Source organism: Nicotiana tabacum, chromosome 24 (genome assembly GCF_000715075.1).
Source record: "Nicotiana tabacum cultivar K326 chromosome 24, ASM71507v2, whole genome shotgun sequence".
In the NCBI taxonomy this organism is placed as follows: Eukaryota; Viridiplantae; Streptophyta; class Magnoliopsida; order Solanales; family Solanaceae; genus Nicotiana; species Nicotiana tabacum.
The window spans coordinates 97407272-97426476 of NC_134103.1; the positions used below are offsets into that span (position 1 = coordinate 97407272).

Consider the following 19205-nt stretch of genomic DNA (forward strand, 5'->3'; position numbering starts at 1 on the left):
GCAAGACGAAGATCCGTACTTAGTGAAGTTAAAAGAAGGAGTCAGAAACAAAGAAATCACTGTTTTCACTCTAGGAAGTGACGGAGTTTTAAAGTTGAATAATCGGTTATGTGTGCCTGATGTAGATGGTCTTAGAAAGGCCATAATGGAAGAAGCTCACAGCTCGAGGTACTCTATCCACCCAGGTGCTACCAAAATGTATCTGGACTTGAAAGGGTTGTATTGGTGGAAAGGCATGAAGAAGCAAGTAGCAGATCATGTGGCTAAATATTTGAATTGCCAGCAAGTCAAAGCCGAGCATCAGAGGCCTGGTGGCCTAGCTCAAGATATAGAAATACCACAATGGAAATGGGAGATGATTAATATGGATTTCGTAGTAGGTCTACCTCGCACATACCATAAGCATGATTCAATTTGGGTTATTGTAGACCGACTGACAAAGTCCTCGCATTTCCTACCAGTAAAGACGACAGATTCCGCAGAGCAGTATGCGCAGTTGTACGTCAAAGAAATAGTCCGATTGCATGGTACTCCATTTTCAATCATATCAGACAGAGGCTCTTAGTTCACGGCGCATTTTTGGAAGGCATTTCAGAAAAGATAAGGTACCAAGGTCAATTTGAGCACCGCTTTCCATCCACAGACCGATGGCCAGGCAGAAAGGACCATTCAGACACTCGAAGATATGCTGCGGGCATGTGTTATAGATTTTGGAGGTAATTGGGATGATCACTTGCCACTTATAGAATTTGCTTACAATAATAGCTATCAGGCCAGCATTGGTATGGCTCCTTATAAAGCGTTGTATGGGCGAAGATGTAGGTCTCCAGTGGGTTGGTTTGAACCAGCAGAGGTTCCATTGATTGGTCCAGAGTTTGTTTGTGAGGCCTTAGAGAAAGTCCAGATAATCAGAGAAAGACTGAAAGCGGCTCAGAATCGTCAAAAGTCCTATTCTGACAAGAGGCATCGTGACTTAGAGTTCATGGTTGGTGACAAGGTGTTTTTGAAAGTTTCACCAATGAAAGGAGTTATGAGGTTTGGTAAGAAGGGGAAACTTAGTCCTAGATTTATTAGACCTTATGAGATTATAGAAAAGAAGGGAAACGTGGCTTATGAGCTAGCGTTGCCTGTTGAGTTATCCTTTGTTCATCCTGTTTTTCATGTGTCTATGCTTAGAAAGTACATTCATGATGAGTCGCATATAATACTTGCCGATACCATAGAAATTAAAGAAGGCTTGACTTATGAAGAGGTACCTATAGAAATTCTCGATAGGCAAGTAAGAAAGTTGAGAACAAAAGATATAGCATCGGTAAAAGTTTTGTGGAGTAATCATGATTCAAAAGAGGCTACGTGGGAGATCGAGGAAGATATGAGGAAGAAATATCCATATTTATTTGAGGAAAAAGGTATGTGAACCTAAGTTTGGCTTGGCATATATATTTTATTTATTAAATACAAGTTAGCATGTGTTTATGTCCTTGCTAGATTATACTTAATTGTTGAAGTAATTTAGTTTCTGTCTGAGTATATTTAGTTATTTAATAATTTAGTGCCATCCCAGAGTATATTTAATTCATTACGGTTATTTACTTTTTGCAGAAGTGTTGTGCTTTAGATTTTGGTTGGTTATTGTGGTACCTCCTTGCCGGAGTGTGAGTAATTAGTTTATGAGTTGTGTATGGTGCCTATGAATGACCTGTTATGGTATATTTGGTTGTTGTTGGTGTAGTTATGGTATTGGTGGCAGGGATATTTTTTTGGATAGTCCAGTTTACAGAGGAGACTCTGCCGAAATTTTTGAAAATTTAGGAAATTAGCCAAAATTTTTGAGTCCCTTGGGAAAGTTAGTAGTGCTAAGCAAACTTAAGAAGTTCAAGGACTTAAGAAATGATTATTAGCTTAAGAATAAGGCCCTAGCAACATTCGATGACGAATGTTTTTAAGGAGAGAAGATTGTAACACTCCTCAAATCAATAGAAGTTTAAGCACTCGCTAAATATAGAATTAATTTTTTATTTTTTAATCTTAAATTATACTTCTATTACGGATTTAAACTCTTGTGATTGATTTTTGAGTTACTTCTCTATTTATAAAGAATTGGATATATAATTAGGGGAATATTAATAATTTTAATATTATTAATTATTGAAAGTGGGTATCATTAATTATTAGTTAAGTGAAAATAAAACAAAACAAATAAATAAAAGCAATAAAACAAAAATAAGGGGGGCAAGCCTAAAAGCCCATAAAGGGTTGTTGTAACCAAAAAGGATTGAAAATCCTTATACGAGAACAAGCATTCTGTTCATTCTCACTAACGGAGAACCACGGGCAGCTTATTTCACACAGACAACACGAAAATTCTCGGGTTCTTTACAAACCACTAATTCTTGAACTCAGGTATATAAATTCCCTATTGTTAATTATCCTACAGTGGTAATAAGTAAGAATTGAATAGTTAATTTTCTTCTTTCTCTGTATCAACAGTAAATTTCATGTTTAGGTGAGAAACTTTAAAATTGATTAAAATACACTGGTTGTTGTAGAATCGATTGTTTGACTGGTGTCAATTGGACTGGGGCCTACGTATTGGCTCGAGAAGTTTTGAGGTGAGTTGATATAACCATTTACTAAAGTGATTTAACTCACAAAAGAACACATACAAGGTGTTTGATGAATTGCTTAAAAGAGTTAATATGTACTTAATTGGAGCTATTGAGTACCTATTAACTTAGAATTGTTCTAGCTAAAGTTTAGATGACTTATTATGATATCGGGCAGCTTATTTCACACAGACAACACGAAAATTCTCGGGTTCTTTACAAACCACTAATTCTTGAACTCAGGTATATAAATTCCCTATTGTTAATTATCCTACAGTGGTAATAAGTAAGAATTGAATAGTTAATTTTCTTCTTTCTCTGTATCAACAGTAAATTTCATGTTTAGGTGAGAAACTTTAAAATTGATTAAAATACACTGGTTGTTGTAGAATCGATTGTTTGACTGGTGTCAATTGGACTGGGGCCTACGTATTGGCTCGAGAAGTTTTGAGGTGAGTTGATATAACCATTTACTAAAGTGATTTAACTCACAAAAGAACACATACAAGGTGTTTGATGAATTGCTTAAAAGAGTTAATATGTACTTAATTGGAGCTATTGAGTACCTATTAACTTAGAATTGTTCTAGCTAAAGTTTAGATGACTTATTATGATATATGTGCATAAATTTTCAGATTTTTGTGTTATTCTTATATGCCATTTTCATGTTAAAAATTCATGAAAAAGCAAGAATCTTTAGAAATACTTTTAAATGTTTATTTCATTCTTATGCCATGCTTTACAATTAAGGATACCGGTATGAGTATGCATAGGATGTTTCAGAAAAGATTTAGACTTGAAAAGTCACAAGAAGAAGTTTTAGAAAGAAAAAAATTTTGGGAGTATCCTCTATTCTGAGAAGGGGTCATCGTCCAGGCCGAGGGTCCTGACCAAGGCGTTGACTTCCTGAAACTACTTGTGCCAAAGTAGGGAGCACACGAGCTGAGGGTCTCGTTGCTTAGAATTTGCCTAGCCAAGCTAAGGTATAGCACATGAGCGCTGAGAACCATGAAGCGAGTGGCACCTTGTGGATTGGGCCTATTCGATCAGGTTGGGATCGAACCCGTGCCGATCGCACGGTGACTGAGACAGAGTTAAGTCAGGATAGTTGGAACTCCCAAAGTATAAAGTGATGTATTTTTTTTTTTTTAAGAAAAAAGAAAAGAATTTCTTTTAGAATATTCATAAACTGCTATTATGCAATTATTTTAGAATTGTTCTTATAAGGTTTATGTTTTACATGCATTTAGAATCTTTGCTTGTAATGTATATGTTATTAAAGTTTCATCCCCTGTCGTTGAGACTCACTGAGTACAATGGATGGTACTGACGTTCTCTTTTGGGAACCTACGTTGGTCTGCGGTACAACGTAGGAACCGATTTTGCAGGCGAGCAGGTTACGGGTTAGGACTTCCCTCACTTCCAGTGCTATTAGTGAGCTCCGCTTTTGTTCGTGGAGTACTCTTTAGTGTCATCTTTATTTAGCTATTTCTTTGTTTACTTAGAGAACTGGCCAGGAAATCTCATGTCCTGAGCAGTGCGTCAGTTTATCAGTAGAGGCTTCATAGACACAGTCGGTGGGTTAAGATTCAGATGTTTTTGATAATAACTTAGCAGTATTTCAGTAGTTACTACGAATAAAGTTTTGGAGTTGATTTATTTTAAATATTTAAATTAATCAAAAGTATTTGGTTAAAGTATTGCCTTGTTGCATATAAAGTTTGAAGTTATAATAGATTTGATAAGCACAGATGGTTCGCTCGGTCATGTTTAGTAATCGGGTGTCGGTCACGGCTTGTTCAAAAAATGGGTCGTGTCATTATGTATAACAAAACAACAATCATCTAAATGCCAAAAAAAATTATTACATTAGCATAATACATGAATTTAAAATAAAAGGACATCATCAAAACTTACACAAACGATCAATTTTGTTAAGTTAGTTAGAATTATATATTATAGTTTAAAAGTATTTAATGTGATGGTATCTTAACGAACACTTCTTTGTGGACAATATTTTTTTGTGTATGTTTCCTCCTAGTATGTTGGTTGCTCTGCCTTAACCATAATTCTTGTTGTCGATCTTGATATCCTTCTTGAAAGTGCAACATACAGTTGTTCGTGCAAGAAAATATATTGCGAAAAATATAGTCCGATATTTAGGATGTTTGTCCTTATGCTTTATTTATGAGTGCAAAACATAAACATACTAAAAGTTATTTTCACACAAATTTGAAAGGATATTCCTTAGTTTCTGAAGACGAAAGTTGAATTCAGGGATAAGAATATGCTTAGAAGCATATTAACTAGTATCATAATTTTTGTATTATGACGTTATTGTCAAAACTTCTATATACTATATGTGTGCTATTACATAAGCTTTCAACGTATCTAAGTTTTTTAGTAGCATGACGAACATATTTTTTCTTCAAGATTAACGTATATACAATGGAAGATCAATTTTAACTTAGTCTATTATATATACAGCGACAATAACATACGTAAGAAATAAGAAACTTGACAACAAACATGTATGGTAGAAGACCATTTGGCATTAAAGTATTTAAGTATTCTTCTTTGTAGTAATTATTGGTATCATTTTCTGCTGAGTCAAAAACTGAAAAATATTTTGTTTTTACTATAAAATTTTGCAATCAACCTTTTATTTAGTTGATCAATATATTCATTTCTACTAGATAAGATATCTTTTTTAATTCTATCATGCGATTTGCACAAAATCTAATGATATAGATATTTCTCTTATTAAATGCACTTCTATTACCGTTGGGATTGATAACCAAGTGTTTAGGAAGAACAAAATCATATTTTATTAGATGCTCTTCTTCGTTTCCGACACGAACCAAGAAGACACTGAATACTGGATCTGTTCTTACTTTATATTTCTTGTCAGTTAAATCTTTTTCGTTTGAGGCCAGAAGTATAACTTTGGCAAAATAGCTTTTAAAGTCTCGGCTTTTGTTGATTTTGGAACTACTGGTACTACTTGACAGAAATCACCTCCCAAACCATTAATTTTTCACCAAACGGTTCATTAATATCCAATATATCTCTAGACCTCCGGGCAATTATTTCGATCATTTGACACTTAGCCATAAATGCTTCATCCCATATTATCAATTTTGTTTTCCTTATAAATTTAGCACAATTGCTTTGCTTTGATATATTTGTGATGGCTATTTAAGTTGTTTGAAGAGGTATATCAAATCTAAAGTGGGTGGTCTCACAATAAAATCGTTGTTGGTACACCACTTGCCACTATTGCTAACAGTGTCATGCCTCTTGATATGATATCTGCAAGTAATTCATGACATTAAAATATTATTTTGATTCCGCCGGAGGCATCTACAAAGAATAATTTTATTATACCAGAGTCGACTCTTTATAATATAGTCTTGAAAGCTTGTTCTTGTTTAGGATTTAGCTTTGATTGTGCTTCCTCGGACACTTGTATTGCATTTTGATTTTATAATATACTAATCTTTTTTACTTTGTATTTTAACGCTCTTTTTATGGAATAAATTTATATACCCTAAGATTTTTTTTTTTAACTTGAATAAGAATTTTACTCATATGATGAATTTAAGAAATAATTGAATTGGATTCTTTTGCTAAATAATTAATTAAAATATTTAATTATTTAGTTTTAACATAAAAAATAATTTATTCTATGTTGATTCAGATCTTAATATTAGTTCATCTCTTATTTTGAATATTTAATCTTAACTATAATTTTATCCACCATAAATTTTATTTCAAAGAGTAAAAGATTGATATGACATTTCACTTTTAGATCTTTATGTTTGTAGAATCATTAGTGGTATTGACTCTTACCAACCTTTTTTTTCTTTTTCTCACACATTTATATTTTTAAATATTTTCTTATTTTATTTTTTAATACTTGGGTATTTTTTTAATACTACACGAAAAATTAATTAAAAATATTATATGAGTAGAAAAATAATTCAAATATAAAATAAAATATATTATGGTGGAGGTATTTTTTTCTCAATTTCAACTCTTTATGCAGTCTATTTAATATTACTTTTATTTTTTCTTCGTATTGGACATTATGTAGTGGTAATGTATTGCCAATACGAAGGATTCTTATGAAATTAATTTTATTAAACCTTCCTACATATTTTTAATGAGAATTTAATAGACAATTTTATTAATTTAAAATCTTAAATATTAAAAATTAGCATAGAAGGTATTATAGTCCAAAAAATAGGTTATTGCACTTATGTCCTTTCCCTGTGAGTTCTTCCGTTTAATATTTTAGGGCTATTTTGATATATTAATATTGTATTTATAATTTTATAATAATGTAGGCTCTCATTTTTTTCTAAATGGATTTGGACAATATAATACATTCTCAAATTAAATTAGTAATAGGACATTATAATACGTTTTCAAATTAAATTAGTAATAGGAATTTTTAAGAAGTATATCCTAAAAATAATAGGATTACATGACAAAAGATATTTACTTGTTCAATTTTAAATGAATTAGGCAGCCCGAGAATAATTATACTAATAGGATTCATAATGTGTAGTATTATATCCTAAAACTAATAGGATTATAAGACTAATATTTAGAATTCCGATTATGTCCTTTTATTATGAGTTATTATGCTTAATATTATAAGGTTATTTTTGTAAACCGACATTGTATTCATGCTTTTATAATAATATAGATAGATTAGATCACATAGAGAGAGAGAGAGAGAGAGAGAGAGAGAGAGAGAGAGAGAGAGAGAGAGAGAGAGAGAGAGAGAGAGAGAGAGAGAGAGAGATATTATTGCACTTGTGGAGAAATGGAGAAAAACTTAAATAATAGATTTGAGAATTAAACAAATATGAGCGATCCCACCATCTAGAATTAGGTACTATTTACGTTATTCTAATATTCTGACTGATGTTCATAATTACCGGAATAATTTCTAGCATTCACCTAATTAAGTTAAACCCAAGCAAGCTTATGATATTTATTTATCATAACATCCAAAATGTATATTTCTTCATAAACACCAAACAATCACCTGCCATGATCTAACTTTTGTTGGAAGTTCAAAAGTCACTCGCACCACTCATTCCAACAACAACGACACTACTGTGATGAAATAAAACAAGGACACTAGCACTGATTAGACTTGCAAGAAATTGAGTAAGATATGAAAGTATTCTATTTTTTTCAAGTTTATACAATATAAATCCAAATTGCCTTTACTTATTATCATATATAGCCATATAGGTGAGCAGCGAAGGTTGTTATGAAATCATTTGAAGGAAAAAAAAAAGCCAATTGAAGTTCAATTATTTTAGCAATTTTGTGAAGGGTGAATTAAGCTTCCTTTTATTGCAACATACATATTTGTAACCCCAAAAAAAAGGGGAAAAAGAAAAACAATAAAGTTCCCCTCTAAGATCAGAAACTCAGGAAGTAAGAACGAGGAATACATAACCTTGAAACTTCTTTAAGGCCCACAAGGACCACCCAAGATAATGACCAATTCACTTCTCTCTCAACAAAATGAATTGGATAATGTGATTCAAATCAGAGGTTCAAAAACCTCTTCTATTGCATTCTTCTCATAGTCACTAAAATCTTTTGGTCTCCACACTTGACTTCCTAACCTAAACTGGTGCAAATTTCAAAGAATGATACATCTAAAAGCTATTCACTCCTCTTTAAAACCTACACAACAAGCTCCTATTAACAGAACATGCTACTTTAGGAGGAAAAAGCCTTTCATTTCCTTGTGCAATTCAAGAAAATCAGATTCAGATGGTAAAGGAGATACCCGCCAGCAAGAATTGCTTGCCACAATTGTTCTGCTTCAAACCCAAAAAGTTCGTTTAACTGAATACATAGATGAGAGATCTGCCTATCTAACACAGTTTGCTGAAGAAGCCAATTGTGAGATGGAACAGATTGGTGAAAATGCCATCAAAGAACTGGATGAAGCTGGTGCAAGGGTCTGTTGTCAAAGCCACCGCATGTGCAATGCATATAAAATGTAGAATTTGAACTTATTTTCTGAATAACACAGCTCTTTATTTGTTTTTGTGGAGCAGATAATGGAAAATATAGAGAACCAGATGCAAGCTTTTGAAGAATCAGTAGGGTTGAACAAAGAGGAGGCAGAAGAGAATGAAAAGAAGTTAGCAGATTTTGAAGGCCAAATGGAGGAGGAAAGAAATGAAGGGCTTTTCTTTAAGAACTTAAGGGAAAGACGACCCGTGGACAAAACAAAAGCTAAGGATGAGATAGAGAAGATTAAGCAACTTAGTAGAGAAAGTGCTGGGTCAAAGACTAGAAAAACTATTTACTTTGCACTTATAGGCCTTGTAGTAGTTGGGATTGCAGATGTTTTCATCTCTTCATTGAGAAAAGGTGCAGTTCTTGGGATTATTTTGGTGTGTTTGCTTTCTCAAGTCATCTATGAGCAGAGTTTTTATCAGAAACCAAACTGGAGAGAAAACAGACATCGGAAGAATGAAAAAAGTGAAATCCTCTCTGTTTTGCTTCCTACTTATTTTCCCAAAAAAAACACTATCAGAGAGTACTGTAGCATGAGTTATAACCCCGAAATAAAATCTTATTACTCGAGGCTGATATATCATGCAAAATTTTATCTTGCATCATGCATGTTTCGTGACAACACTGCAGCCACCAAAAATTGGATGCGTATCTGATGCTTTATATCGATTCAAACGAATGATGCCTGCTGAAGTGCAGAGAATATTGAAGTCGTAGGACCTCAGAAGTTGGATCTCCTGCATTTCTTTAGTAATGATGCTTGCTGAAGTATAGAGAATAATGAAGTTTGTAGGACCTCAGAAGTTGGATCTCCTGCATTTCTTTAGTAATTAGTGTTGACAATGAAAAATATGGTAGATATGATCTGGAGAAGCACACCCAAGTCTAAGAGGAACTAGGTTCTATTGATGGAAAGATTTTTTTTGTAAAGGTAACAGTCTATTGATGGAAAGATTCTTACCCCATTAAAGACACTCAGGGTACATCAATCAAGTGAAAAAACTTCAGAAGAGAATACATTCGTCTTTAGGGAAACAAAAATAATCAGCTCCCTAGCATTCACGGAACATAGAAATGCCATTCGATGATCAAGTCGTCTAGAACTTTATATGACAGATACTGTTTTGATTTTCCTAATTATGCAGTTGGTAAAAGAAATCCAAAGACAATTGCAGTACCTTAACCATTAATTATCATATGCCATTCACATGAAAAGTCCAACTCTCTTAATGAAATTTTTGTGTTCCCTTTACTATACCTCTCCTAACTACAGAATTAGATAAAATAATATCTGGCACACTTTCCCACAAAAAGCAGCAGTAAGCCTATTAGAAGGAAAGAGGAATTATAGTCAAGATTCAATATCACATGAGAGCATAAAATCTGGTGCCCTGACGTGACTTGGTGACCATGTCTTTAAACTCCACTCTTTCAGAGAAATTCTCAAACACCTGAAAATTGCAAGGATATTCTATCGAACTTGTATAAGAAACAGAATCTAGGAGTATTCTAGGAAACAGGAAGCACACAACAGAAACCCATGCATGATAGTTACATTATGACTCTGACCAGATATAGCTCACTTGCAAATGACATAATCACCTGAGATGAAAGGAGAGTTCCCTGAAATCATAAACCAGGAACCATGGTATTGTCAGACAAATTGGCTGTCCTAGTAAGCATAAAAATGGCAACCCTGCAACCATGAAATAATGTTTCTCTCACTACATAAAAAGCTCAAAAACAATCTTAAAAGAAAGCAACCTATGTTAATAAAGAATGAGAAAATTCAAACCTGAAAGTTTCTTACTTGAAAAACATCATCTTATAGCTGAAATAAGTATGTTCCATGTAATCCATGCAACCACATTTGGCGTGATTTCCTAGTCAGAGCAATATTCAAGAATAAATTGGCATCTGACAATCCGCAGCACGTACTTCAAAAAATCATGTAAGAGCTCAACCATAGAGATAACTGCTCTGAAAAGTATATACCATCTACTTGTAGTTGGAAAAGATCTTCCTGCTAAGGGCATCATTTAAGAGTAATATTGTAAGAACGATATCTGGCTGAAGACTGCCACTTAAAATGAGAGGTGAAACTCCTTAAGCTTTTGCAATCTCTAGATTTATTAAACCACTCCATAAGGGTGTGATGATTGACAAGATTTGGGTTACAGTCCCAACAGCTCATGTTCAAAAAAGATATAAAACACACCCAAGTTTGCCATCAGAGCAAAGCACATGAATTATAATGTTAACAACCATGATCATATCGGGTTTGTAAGGTTGCTAACAACTTGGCTCAACAAATTGAGGATCCAATAACGAGATATATCTGATCATGTCTGGCTTCATCGGTTCATCCCTTTCTGCGGCATGACCTTTACAATCACCAAATCTTTCAGATTTGCATAATAGTCTATTAGCATATTGTAGGTGACCACAAAGGATGAGCAATTCTTAGTGTTCATTTCACCAGAAAATTTTATTGCATCCTCAATTTTAGATGCTTGAATAAACCATCAATTAGGTCATTGTAAGCTGAGAATCTAGTTTATTTCACCGTTTTGATATCAAATCCAGGATGCAATTGCTTCATCTAACCTTCCTTCACTGCCTAATCCACAAATGATAGATGAATTGCAAAAGAATCCATTTCTACTCCATTTTCATATCTCAACAAAGTCAAAGCCTTTTTCAGATACCCATTCTCAGACAACCCGTGAATTAAACTTCCAAAAGATGTGGAATTAGGTACAGAACCATTCTCGGTCAAGAGCTTCAAAGTGAAGCTCCCTCAAACCACCATTTGATTTTCAAACCAACCTCTCATTAATATTGTAATTACTATGACTACTACAGACTTTCCTTCCAATCAGCTCCCGCAACTCAGAACACTTTCTAATCTTCCCAACCTTACAACAGCCATTGACTGACCACTATATACCACAACATCAAGTGAATTCAATCTTCTTGTTTGGGGTTGAGTATGGATTTCCTTTCAATCGCATTAACATAGCCAGTCCACACAACAAATGAATCAAGGAACTACAAGCAAACACATCCATCCTCTTTTTTCTATCCTATCTCAAAAGCTCCAATTCCTCGTTAAATTTGCCAAAACGACATAAACCACTGATTATCTCATTTTAGAAACCAATTGGCAACACATTTGACCCCCTTATCAACCGCTACCAAATCTCGTTAGTTCTTTAAGAATCACTATTTTTGAAAATCCCATCAATTAGAACACTGAAGCAGGTCACTTCCGAACGCAACGCTCTGTCAAACATATCATCAAACACCTCTAGAGCTTCATTTAAATGGGCATGCAAAAGAACTTCAAGTTACTCTCTCACATCCACTCCAACAACTGTTTCACCGTACGAAATTGGCTCCTTTTAACTACAACTTTAATTAAGACGTATTAAGTTTCCAAATTGGGAGACACAAGTATTTGAAGAACAACTCAGCTCTACTCTAACTCATTTGAGACCGGACCAAATTGCCTCCGTTGCTTACATGTTTTTCACTACATGTTATACTTACACTATTCTTGCCTATTAAAGTTAAATCTTTTCAAGTGATTCACTTGTCCACCTATTAAACTTTGGAGAGTTTGGACGAGTTATGTTAAAATGGAGATACTTAACATCTTTACGAGAAATCAAACATTTTGGTTAGGAAAGAAAAGATAGTTTGCCTGCAGCTTAACAAATCACCAAATACTCCCCTTGTTTCATTTCATGTGACAATATTATCTACGGCAAAGGCCAAATATATCCTTTTACTTTCGAAAATGGTTTAAGAATACCTCTCGTTATATTATTGGGTCATCTATACCCCTTCCGTCATACTTTAAAACAAATATACTATTATTTTGAATGGACTGCCACGTGGCAGCATCAGATGAAAACGATCCATTTCTTTTTTTTTTACCCGATCCGTTTTAAAAAACTGACCACCCGACCCATTTTAAAATTCAGTTTTTTTAAAGCATATATTTTGCAAAAACTGGAAATTATTTTTTGTAAAAACTGGAAAAAAAAAAAATTGCAAAATATATATTTTTAAGTTTTTTCAGTTTTTTTAAAATATTTTTTTTGTAAAAGCTGGAAAAAAAAAATTTGTAAAAACTGAAAAAAAAAAAAAAAAATCTTCTAAAGCAATGGACTACATATGCATTAGTTTAAAAAAAAGAAAATATTTTGCAAAATTTTTTTTTTTCTTCAGTTTTTACAAAAGAAATACTTTTAAAATCTGAAAAAACTGAAAAATATATATTTTATAAATTCCTTTTTTTTTCTTTCAGTTTTTACAAAAAATATTTTTTTTTCAGTTTTTACAAAAAAAATAATTTAAAAAAACTGAAAAAACTTAAAAATATATATTTTGCAAATTCCCTTTTTTTCAGTTTTTACAAAATATATAATTTAAAAAAACTGAAAAACTTAATTTTAAAACGGGTCGGGTGGTTAGTTTTTTAAAACGGATGGGGTAAAAAAAAAAAGAAATTGGTCGTTTTTCATCTGGTGCTGCCATGTGGCACTCCATCCAAAATAATGGTATATTTATTCCAAAGTATGACGGGAGGGGTATAAATAACCCAATAGTATAACGAGGGGTATTCTTAGACTATTTTCGAAAGTACAAGGATATATTCGGCCCTTTGCCGTATTATTTAAGCTCCTAAGTCCCTCAGAGACATTTCTATTTTAAATTTTGTGTTCAATCAAATAACATCAGATGAGCAAGAAACATAAACAGAATTTGACTTACCTCTGCTAGCTATGAAATAAATACTCCATTTATCTCAATTTATTTGACGGTCTTTCCTTTTAACTTGTCTCTAAAACAGACTGAAATATTTATCCGTTTAGAAACAATCTTTATACATTTTATTTTACCTGTGATGAGATAATTTATTGCTACAAACCTATTTATAGCTTGTTTTACACCATAAATTTTAAAAGTTATTCTTTTTTTAAAAAAAATTCTATGTCTAATCGCGATGATGAAAGTAATAAATAGGTGTAGCTACATAAAGCACTTGTAATGGAGTCCTAGTAAAAATAAAAAATCAAGGAAAATAGCAGTAAAGATTTCGACCCCATCTACAACATCGCTAGTGGCTGGTGGAAAAAGGGAGCAAATCCCTAATGTTTTCAAGAAAATCTTTGCCAGCCATTTCCACTAAAGAGGAGGTTTTATTTAATGGGTAGAAAAGTCGACCTGCCATAGGATTTCGAGCCTCTTCTGTTACATCTTTTTCTCCATTTTTTTTATCTTTCCTTCCTATTGAATTGTATGAGAAAGGCATGTTAAAGATTTGTTCTTTAATTTTGTCACTTTTTGACTATGGCTAGCATATTTTGATCATTGAACCTTTTAACCAAGAGAATATTTGGAGATGGAGGGCTTGATTACGTTGATTTCCCATTTAGATGAGTAAAACACCTCACTACTTGAGATATAATCATTACTTTGTCCATTTATGTTCTCTGAAAAATAAACATAAGAGCTGATGAAATTACTATATATCGTATACTTTAATTTCAAAATGATTACACTGAAAATCCCTTTAAAATTATATCCATTCACGGACTGTACAATTCTTTTTTTATGTTTATTTTTACTCAGATTATATGAACTTCTGAGAGCATAATCGTTACTAACCCAAATAAAGGACTGTGGTAAGTACAGCCAACGCACCATAATATGAATCTTTGAAGGAACTTTCTGAGATTGAAGCTTTTAGATTATATACATTCTGTAACTTTTTTTTTTTCTGATACAGACTAAACATGTACCAACAGAATATCCATAACAGTGGTATCTCGAGGATATCATACCTTCCATCAGCATAGGTATCAAATATTTATATTCGCCAAAGCTTAGGTAGATGAAAATAAATAACCTTAAGTATTTTGTCTCGATTGAAATTTGAACCTTGGTCTGGTACAATTTTTATCAATTGATAACTAAGCCACACCTGTAGCCTATAGCTGCATAGTCCAGTATTCCCTTCAAAACTCAGGCCAAATTTTTACTTTGTTCAAGAAATAAAAATCTTAACTGTACTTTGCTACACTTGTACACTGCTATAATTGCTTGAGAATCAGTTGAAAATTATATGCAGGTGTGGCATTACTTATAGCTGGGAAATACAAGATATTAGATGCCATTGCAGAAGAGTCCATTAGGATTCAAGAGAGAACGACAAGCTAACATGAAAAAATAATAAGACTTTACATTGCCACAGATGCAAAAATTTATTAACTTTTGAAATTAACAATAACCCCTCAAAGGATACAGACACCAATCAAGCAAGTAATAAGCTGTAAAGCTATCCATGGACCAAACTCATGTCTTGTGAACTGAGGCTTGGCACTACATATACCAATTCAGATAAACTTTTATATACGTTGAAGGAAGAAAGATTCAGGTCTTCTACTCAATCTCCATTCGAAGCTTCAGCTGTGTAAATTACGGTCTCTCCAAAATGAGCAACTGATTCTTTGACATCCTCTCAGCTAAGTTTGCTGGTAACAACCATATCGCGTCAATATAAGTTCTCCGAAAACAACCCAAGAATATTGGATTACTCTCAAACTTATCTGACTGATTGAATTACCATAGAGCCTCTTAACAACAAGTCCATGCGAAAACCTCAAACAGAACTGACTTAGTCTTACCAAGAAAGATAAGTGACTTGTAGTACATCCAGAGCCTCAAATTGCATTCCTGGATTGAAATGAAGTAAAATGAAGAGAAAAAAAATAATTGTCAGTTCCAATGAGGTACAAACAGGGAACTATAGAATCATATTAAGCAGAAAATTGCCTATGTGACTTTGCTTTTACCTAGAAACTAACAAAGTCAAAATGCTTATCAGTTCATTTGATCAACCACATTATTGTTTTCCTTTTTTGGGTGAGTGATCCACTATGTTTTGTTTCCTTGACAAGGGCTACTCTGCAAAGAGTTATCGACAACGACCAACACACAATAATGAACTCAACAAGCAAAAATCATGAAATCTCTAAGGTAAAGTGAAGGCTTGAATCAAGGAATCTAGAGACCGAGCAAGTATAACACGCGTATTAGGCAGAATCATAATGATCAAATGTGACATCTCCAAATAACTTGGAGTTAGCCGTCAATTTTTGCTAACTCAGGTCATTGCTAAGATAGTCAAATCAGAATTTGCTTCTGAGCGTAGTTGATATACTCATGGAGGTGGATCTTCAGGTTCTCATTTAAAAGTTTTCAAGGAAATAATTACAACAAGTATGAGCATATTATCACGGCCAGATTGCCATATCAACAACAACAACAACATACCCAGTATTATCCCGCAGACCTTACCCCACCTTGTGAGGATTAGGGATTGCAATATCCTGGCGGTTAAATATGTGAAGAAAGGATTCAAACAAAAAAGAAGACAGATAAATAGAACTGAAGCACCATGAACCAGTATCAAGTGACATTACAGATCCTTAGCTGTCATTACTGCCAAATATGACAGTTAATTCACCATTTCTTCTTTTTTGGAACTATTGTAAAAAAGGAAAAAAGGTGAACTTGGAATTAAGGAGGTAAGATTTAACAAACATAGTTAATCAGCAAAAAGGAAAAAAGAAGTAAAAGACAAGAAGAAAAAGTGCCAACTCCAAAACAAGCATATACAGACAGTTATCCTACTCAACTAAGACATGGAGCTAATTCATTGAGAATGAAACAAAAAAGAAAATGAGATGCACATGAAGAAGAAAGGACTAGAGACAAAGAAAAGACTTTTCATGTTATATATTAGAATAAATCCAAGAACCATTCTGATGACAAATGCATAGTTCAAAAATACATTAACACGAGTGATATGTAATAACAAATGCAACAAAATTAACATTTTAATCAAAAGAAACACCAAGGACCTTGGATCTCACTACAATCGAAGCACGCTCCTCCCATTTGGCCTAGTTTGCGCAGGTAAATTTCTCCGGCTGCCTCTCATCGGAGCAAAATGGAACCGCAAGAATCCATTCTCCATATGGTTAGGAGAATACCTTGCACTCCGATTCCTCTCCAATACGAAATCATCTTTCTTTTTACCATGACCATTAGTATCAATGCCAAGATTCCTCACATTACCAAAAGATCCACCACCAATATTAGTTGAATTCCTCCAACTAACACTGCTATTACTTCTAAACATATTCCTATTAAGACCCCCTCTTAAATCACCATTAGTCTCCCTCCTTATGTCTTGCCAAGATCCTGAAAATGACCTCTCCACCCCATTTGATCTACTATACCTGTCCTCTTCCTCATCTTTGTTCCCATTACTTTTCCTATGTATAAAACCCCATATATTCCACGCCCACTTCTTCGACTTTTTTGACCCTTTACGCTCCCCAATCCCAATCCCAGAAACATTATCCTTAAACCCTGTCAATTCAAAAGTCTCCGTTAAATCATCCCTTAGAGAAGTGGAATTTGAATTTGAATTCGAGTCCCTCTCAGGCAGAACTTTAGCATTGGAAACTGCTTTCATCTCATCAATCTCTGCCACTACAGCAGCTGCTGTTTTCCTAATTGAGTTAGATCTATCAAGGCTCTTCCTCCGCCTAGACGATGAATCCAAGTAATAGTCCCTAGTCTGAACAGACCCTCCAGGCATATCACCACCACCACCATCCTCATTGATGCAGCTCACTGAAACACGCGGCTCTTCCACCGGAATTTGGTCATCAGCCCGTGGAACATGAACCACTGGCACATCTTCTATCACTGAAACCATAGGCGGGATGATCCTCGGAAGGCTCCTCGCGACGAAATGGGCATCGCAAGAAGCTCGTGGCTCGTCAAAAGAGTACCTGGGATCATCAACACTAATCCTCCCAATATCGAGAGAAAATCGAGGTTCAGTGTCACATGACCTTCTTCCGAATCCATAATAATCAGCAATTTCCGATTGAGTGTCCCTGTTGTATTTCCTCCTCGAAATGGGGTTCTCCAATGACAGTGTAGTAGATGAGTTGTTGTCACCATTGTTTCGTTTTTTCGCCTTCTGTTTTCGCCTCCAGTTGTGCCATTTCTTGCTGAAAACTGAAGCAGCTGATAAGAAGCTTCCTGCAATTTCCTTCAAGTCCCTTCCTCCTCCTGAAGTCTGCTTTTTCGCCTGCGAAGAATCGAGATCTATATGATCTTTCATCGGCTTTAGTAATATATCTCCATTCACAACCTCTTCTTCCACAATTTCTGCAAAACTGTTTTTCACAGGGGACTCTTCAGTTATTTCATTTACCACATTTCCGTTATCTCTGTGGTTGACGTAATCGTTTTCTGGTTCCTCTTCCTCTTCTTCTTTAGACTCGAGGACGGGTCTATTGACAAGAGCATGAGCAGTATTCTCAGAATGAGGGTCTTGGGAGGAGGTCTTTTTTGAGTCTTCGTCAAGGGAAAATAAGGAGCAGAGAGTGTTACGAACTCGAACGTCACAGGACTTACGTTGGGGCTCAAAATTAGAACCAGTCAAGAAGCTCAACGCCTCGTTTTTGGAAGCAGAAAAGGACTTAGTGCGGCGAAGTTCGGGGAAAAATGAAGTGGGTTTAGAAGTTTTGGAGAAAAGGGATTTGAGGACAGAGGAAGAAGAAGAAGAAGGGTTATTATTAGTAGAGGAAGAAGAAGAAGGATCTAAAGTAGTGAGGCGTTCGCAGAGACATTCAGGGCAAAATCCAGAGAACTGTTCATGTGGGTGTCGGTCACAGCTGAAGGAGGAACGAGGAGGCTGCGCCGGCGGTGGCAGTGGCGGTGGCGGTGGTTGCGTTGGATCAGCAGTAGTGGTGGGATTCATACCAGGTGGTAATGTGCAATGCGCACTCTGCTCATGTTACTCTAAATAGTAGTAAGTGAGAAAGGAAACAAAATGCTGTGTGTGATTGTGATTTGTGAAGCTGCTGCTGTTGTTGTTGTTGAGAGCTTTGGGTTCTCTTCTTACAACGGGCAAGTAAAAGAAGAGAATTGAAGGGAAATAGAAATTAATTTACTACTTTAGTTATGTACTAATTGAGAGAATTTAAAGCAGAAAGAAAATGAATAATGAAATGAAAATCTCTCCTCTCCGTTCTCTTTCCTTCATAACGGAAACTCAACACTGTAATGACTTGTGTATCCTCCCTAATCTTTTTTTTTTTACATTATTCTAATGGTCTGTTTGACCAACCATTACAGTCCCGTTGTTATCAACTGCTTATATTAATGTGCTCCAGCGGAAAATAGATGAATTCCACGAGAAAAGATGTCCAAATTTATCTTTTTTGTTTTTAACATAGTAGTACTAGTTTAAATTTAAAACTATTCTCAGATTGGAGCTCAATTAAGAGTGAAAGTTAAAATGAGAGTTTTAGGTAAATATTAAACCAAAACTCTAACGAAGAGCAATATTTTTGCTTAATATAAACTACTCCCCGTCCCAATTTATGGGGCGGAATTCGAGTTACGAGAGTCAAACGAGTTTTTCTTTTTTTTTTACTA

The 19205-nt window shown here is 34.4% G+C and overlaps 2 protein-coding genes and 1 long non-coding RNA gene across 4 annotated transcripts; 1 reads left to right on the top strand and 2 right to left on the bottom strand.

The window, feature by feature from the left end:
- Positions 1-7977: 7977 nt before the first annotated feature.
- On the top strand, positions 7978-9881 carry LOC107785700 (uncharacterized). The gene is made up of 2 exons (XM_016607062.2): positions 7978-8602; positions 8702-9881. Exons 1-2 carry the CDS (start codon positions 8285-8287, stop codon positions 9320-9322), a joined length of 939 nt encoding a protein of 312 aa, XP_016462548.1. The 5' UTR covers positions 7978-8284; the 3' UTR covers positions 9323-9881.
- On the bottom strand, positions 9350-12424 carry LOC142178552 (uncharacterized). Its single transcript, XR_012706797.1, has 3 exons — positions 10477-12424; positions 10269-10362; positions 9350-9479 (listed from the first exon to the last, which is right to left on the bottom strand). It is a non-coding gene; the product is annotated as an uncharacterized LOC142178552 (long non-coding RNA).
- Positions 12425-14899: 2475 nt separating this feature from the next.
- On the bottom strand, positions 14900-18852 carry LOC107785701 (protein OCTOPUS-like). Of its 2 annotated transcripts, none has more exons than XM_016607064.2 (2): positions 16616-18852; positions 14900-15413 (listed from the first exon to the last, which is right to left on the bottom strand). In XM_016607064.2, coding segments are annotated over exons 1-2 (1911 nt in total). In that variant the 5' UTR covers positions 18526-18852; the 3' UTR covers positions 14900-15412. The 2 variants fall into 2 exon arrangements, with proteins under 2 accessions (XP_016462550.2, XP_016462549.2); XM_016607063.2 differs by having other exon boundaries at positions 16604-18851.
- Between the last annotated feature and the right edge of the window lie 353 nt (positions 18853-19205).

Bases quoted from the DNA above. Each gene is read 5' to 3' on its own strand.
- LOC107785700 (XM_016607062.2), top strand. From the start codon at position 8,285: ATGATACATCTAAAAGCTATTCACTCCTCTTTAAAACCTACACAACAA. The intron at 8,603-8,701 runs GTCTGTTGTCAA...TTTGTGGAGCAG, and splicing joins TGGATGAAGCTGGTGCAAGG to ATAATGGAAAATATAGAGAA.
- LOC107785701 (XM_016607064.2), bottom strand. From the start codon at position 18,525: ATGAATCCCACCACTACTGCTGATCCAACGCAACCACCGCCACCGCCA.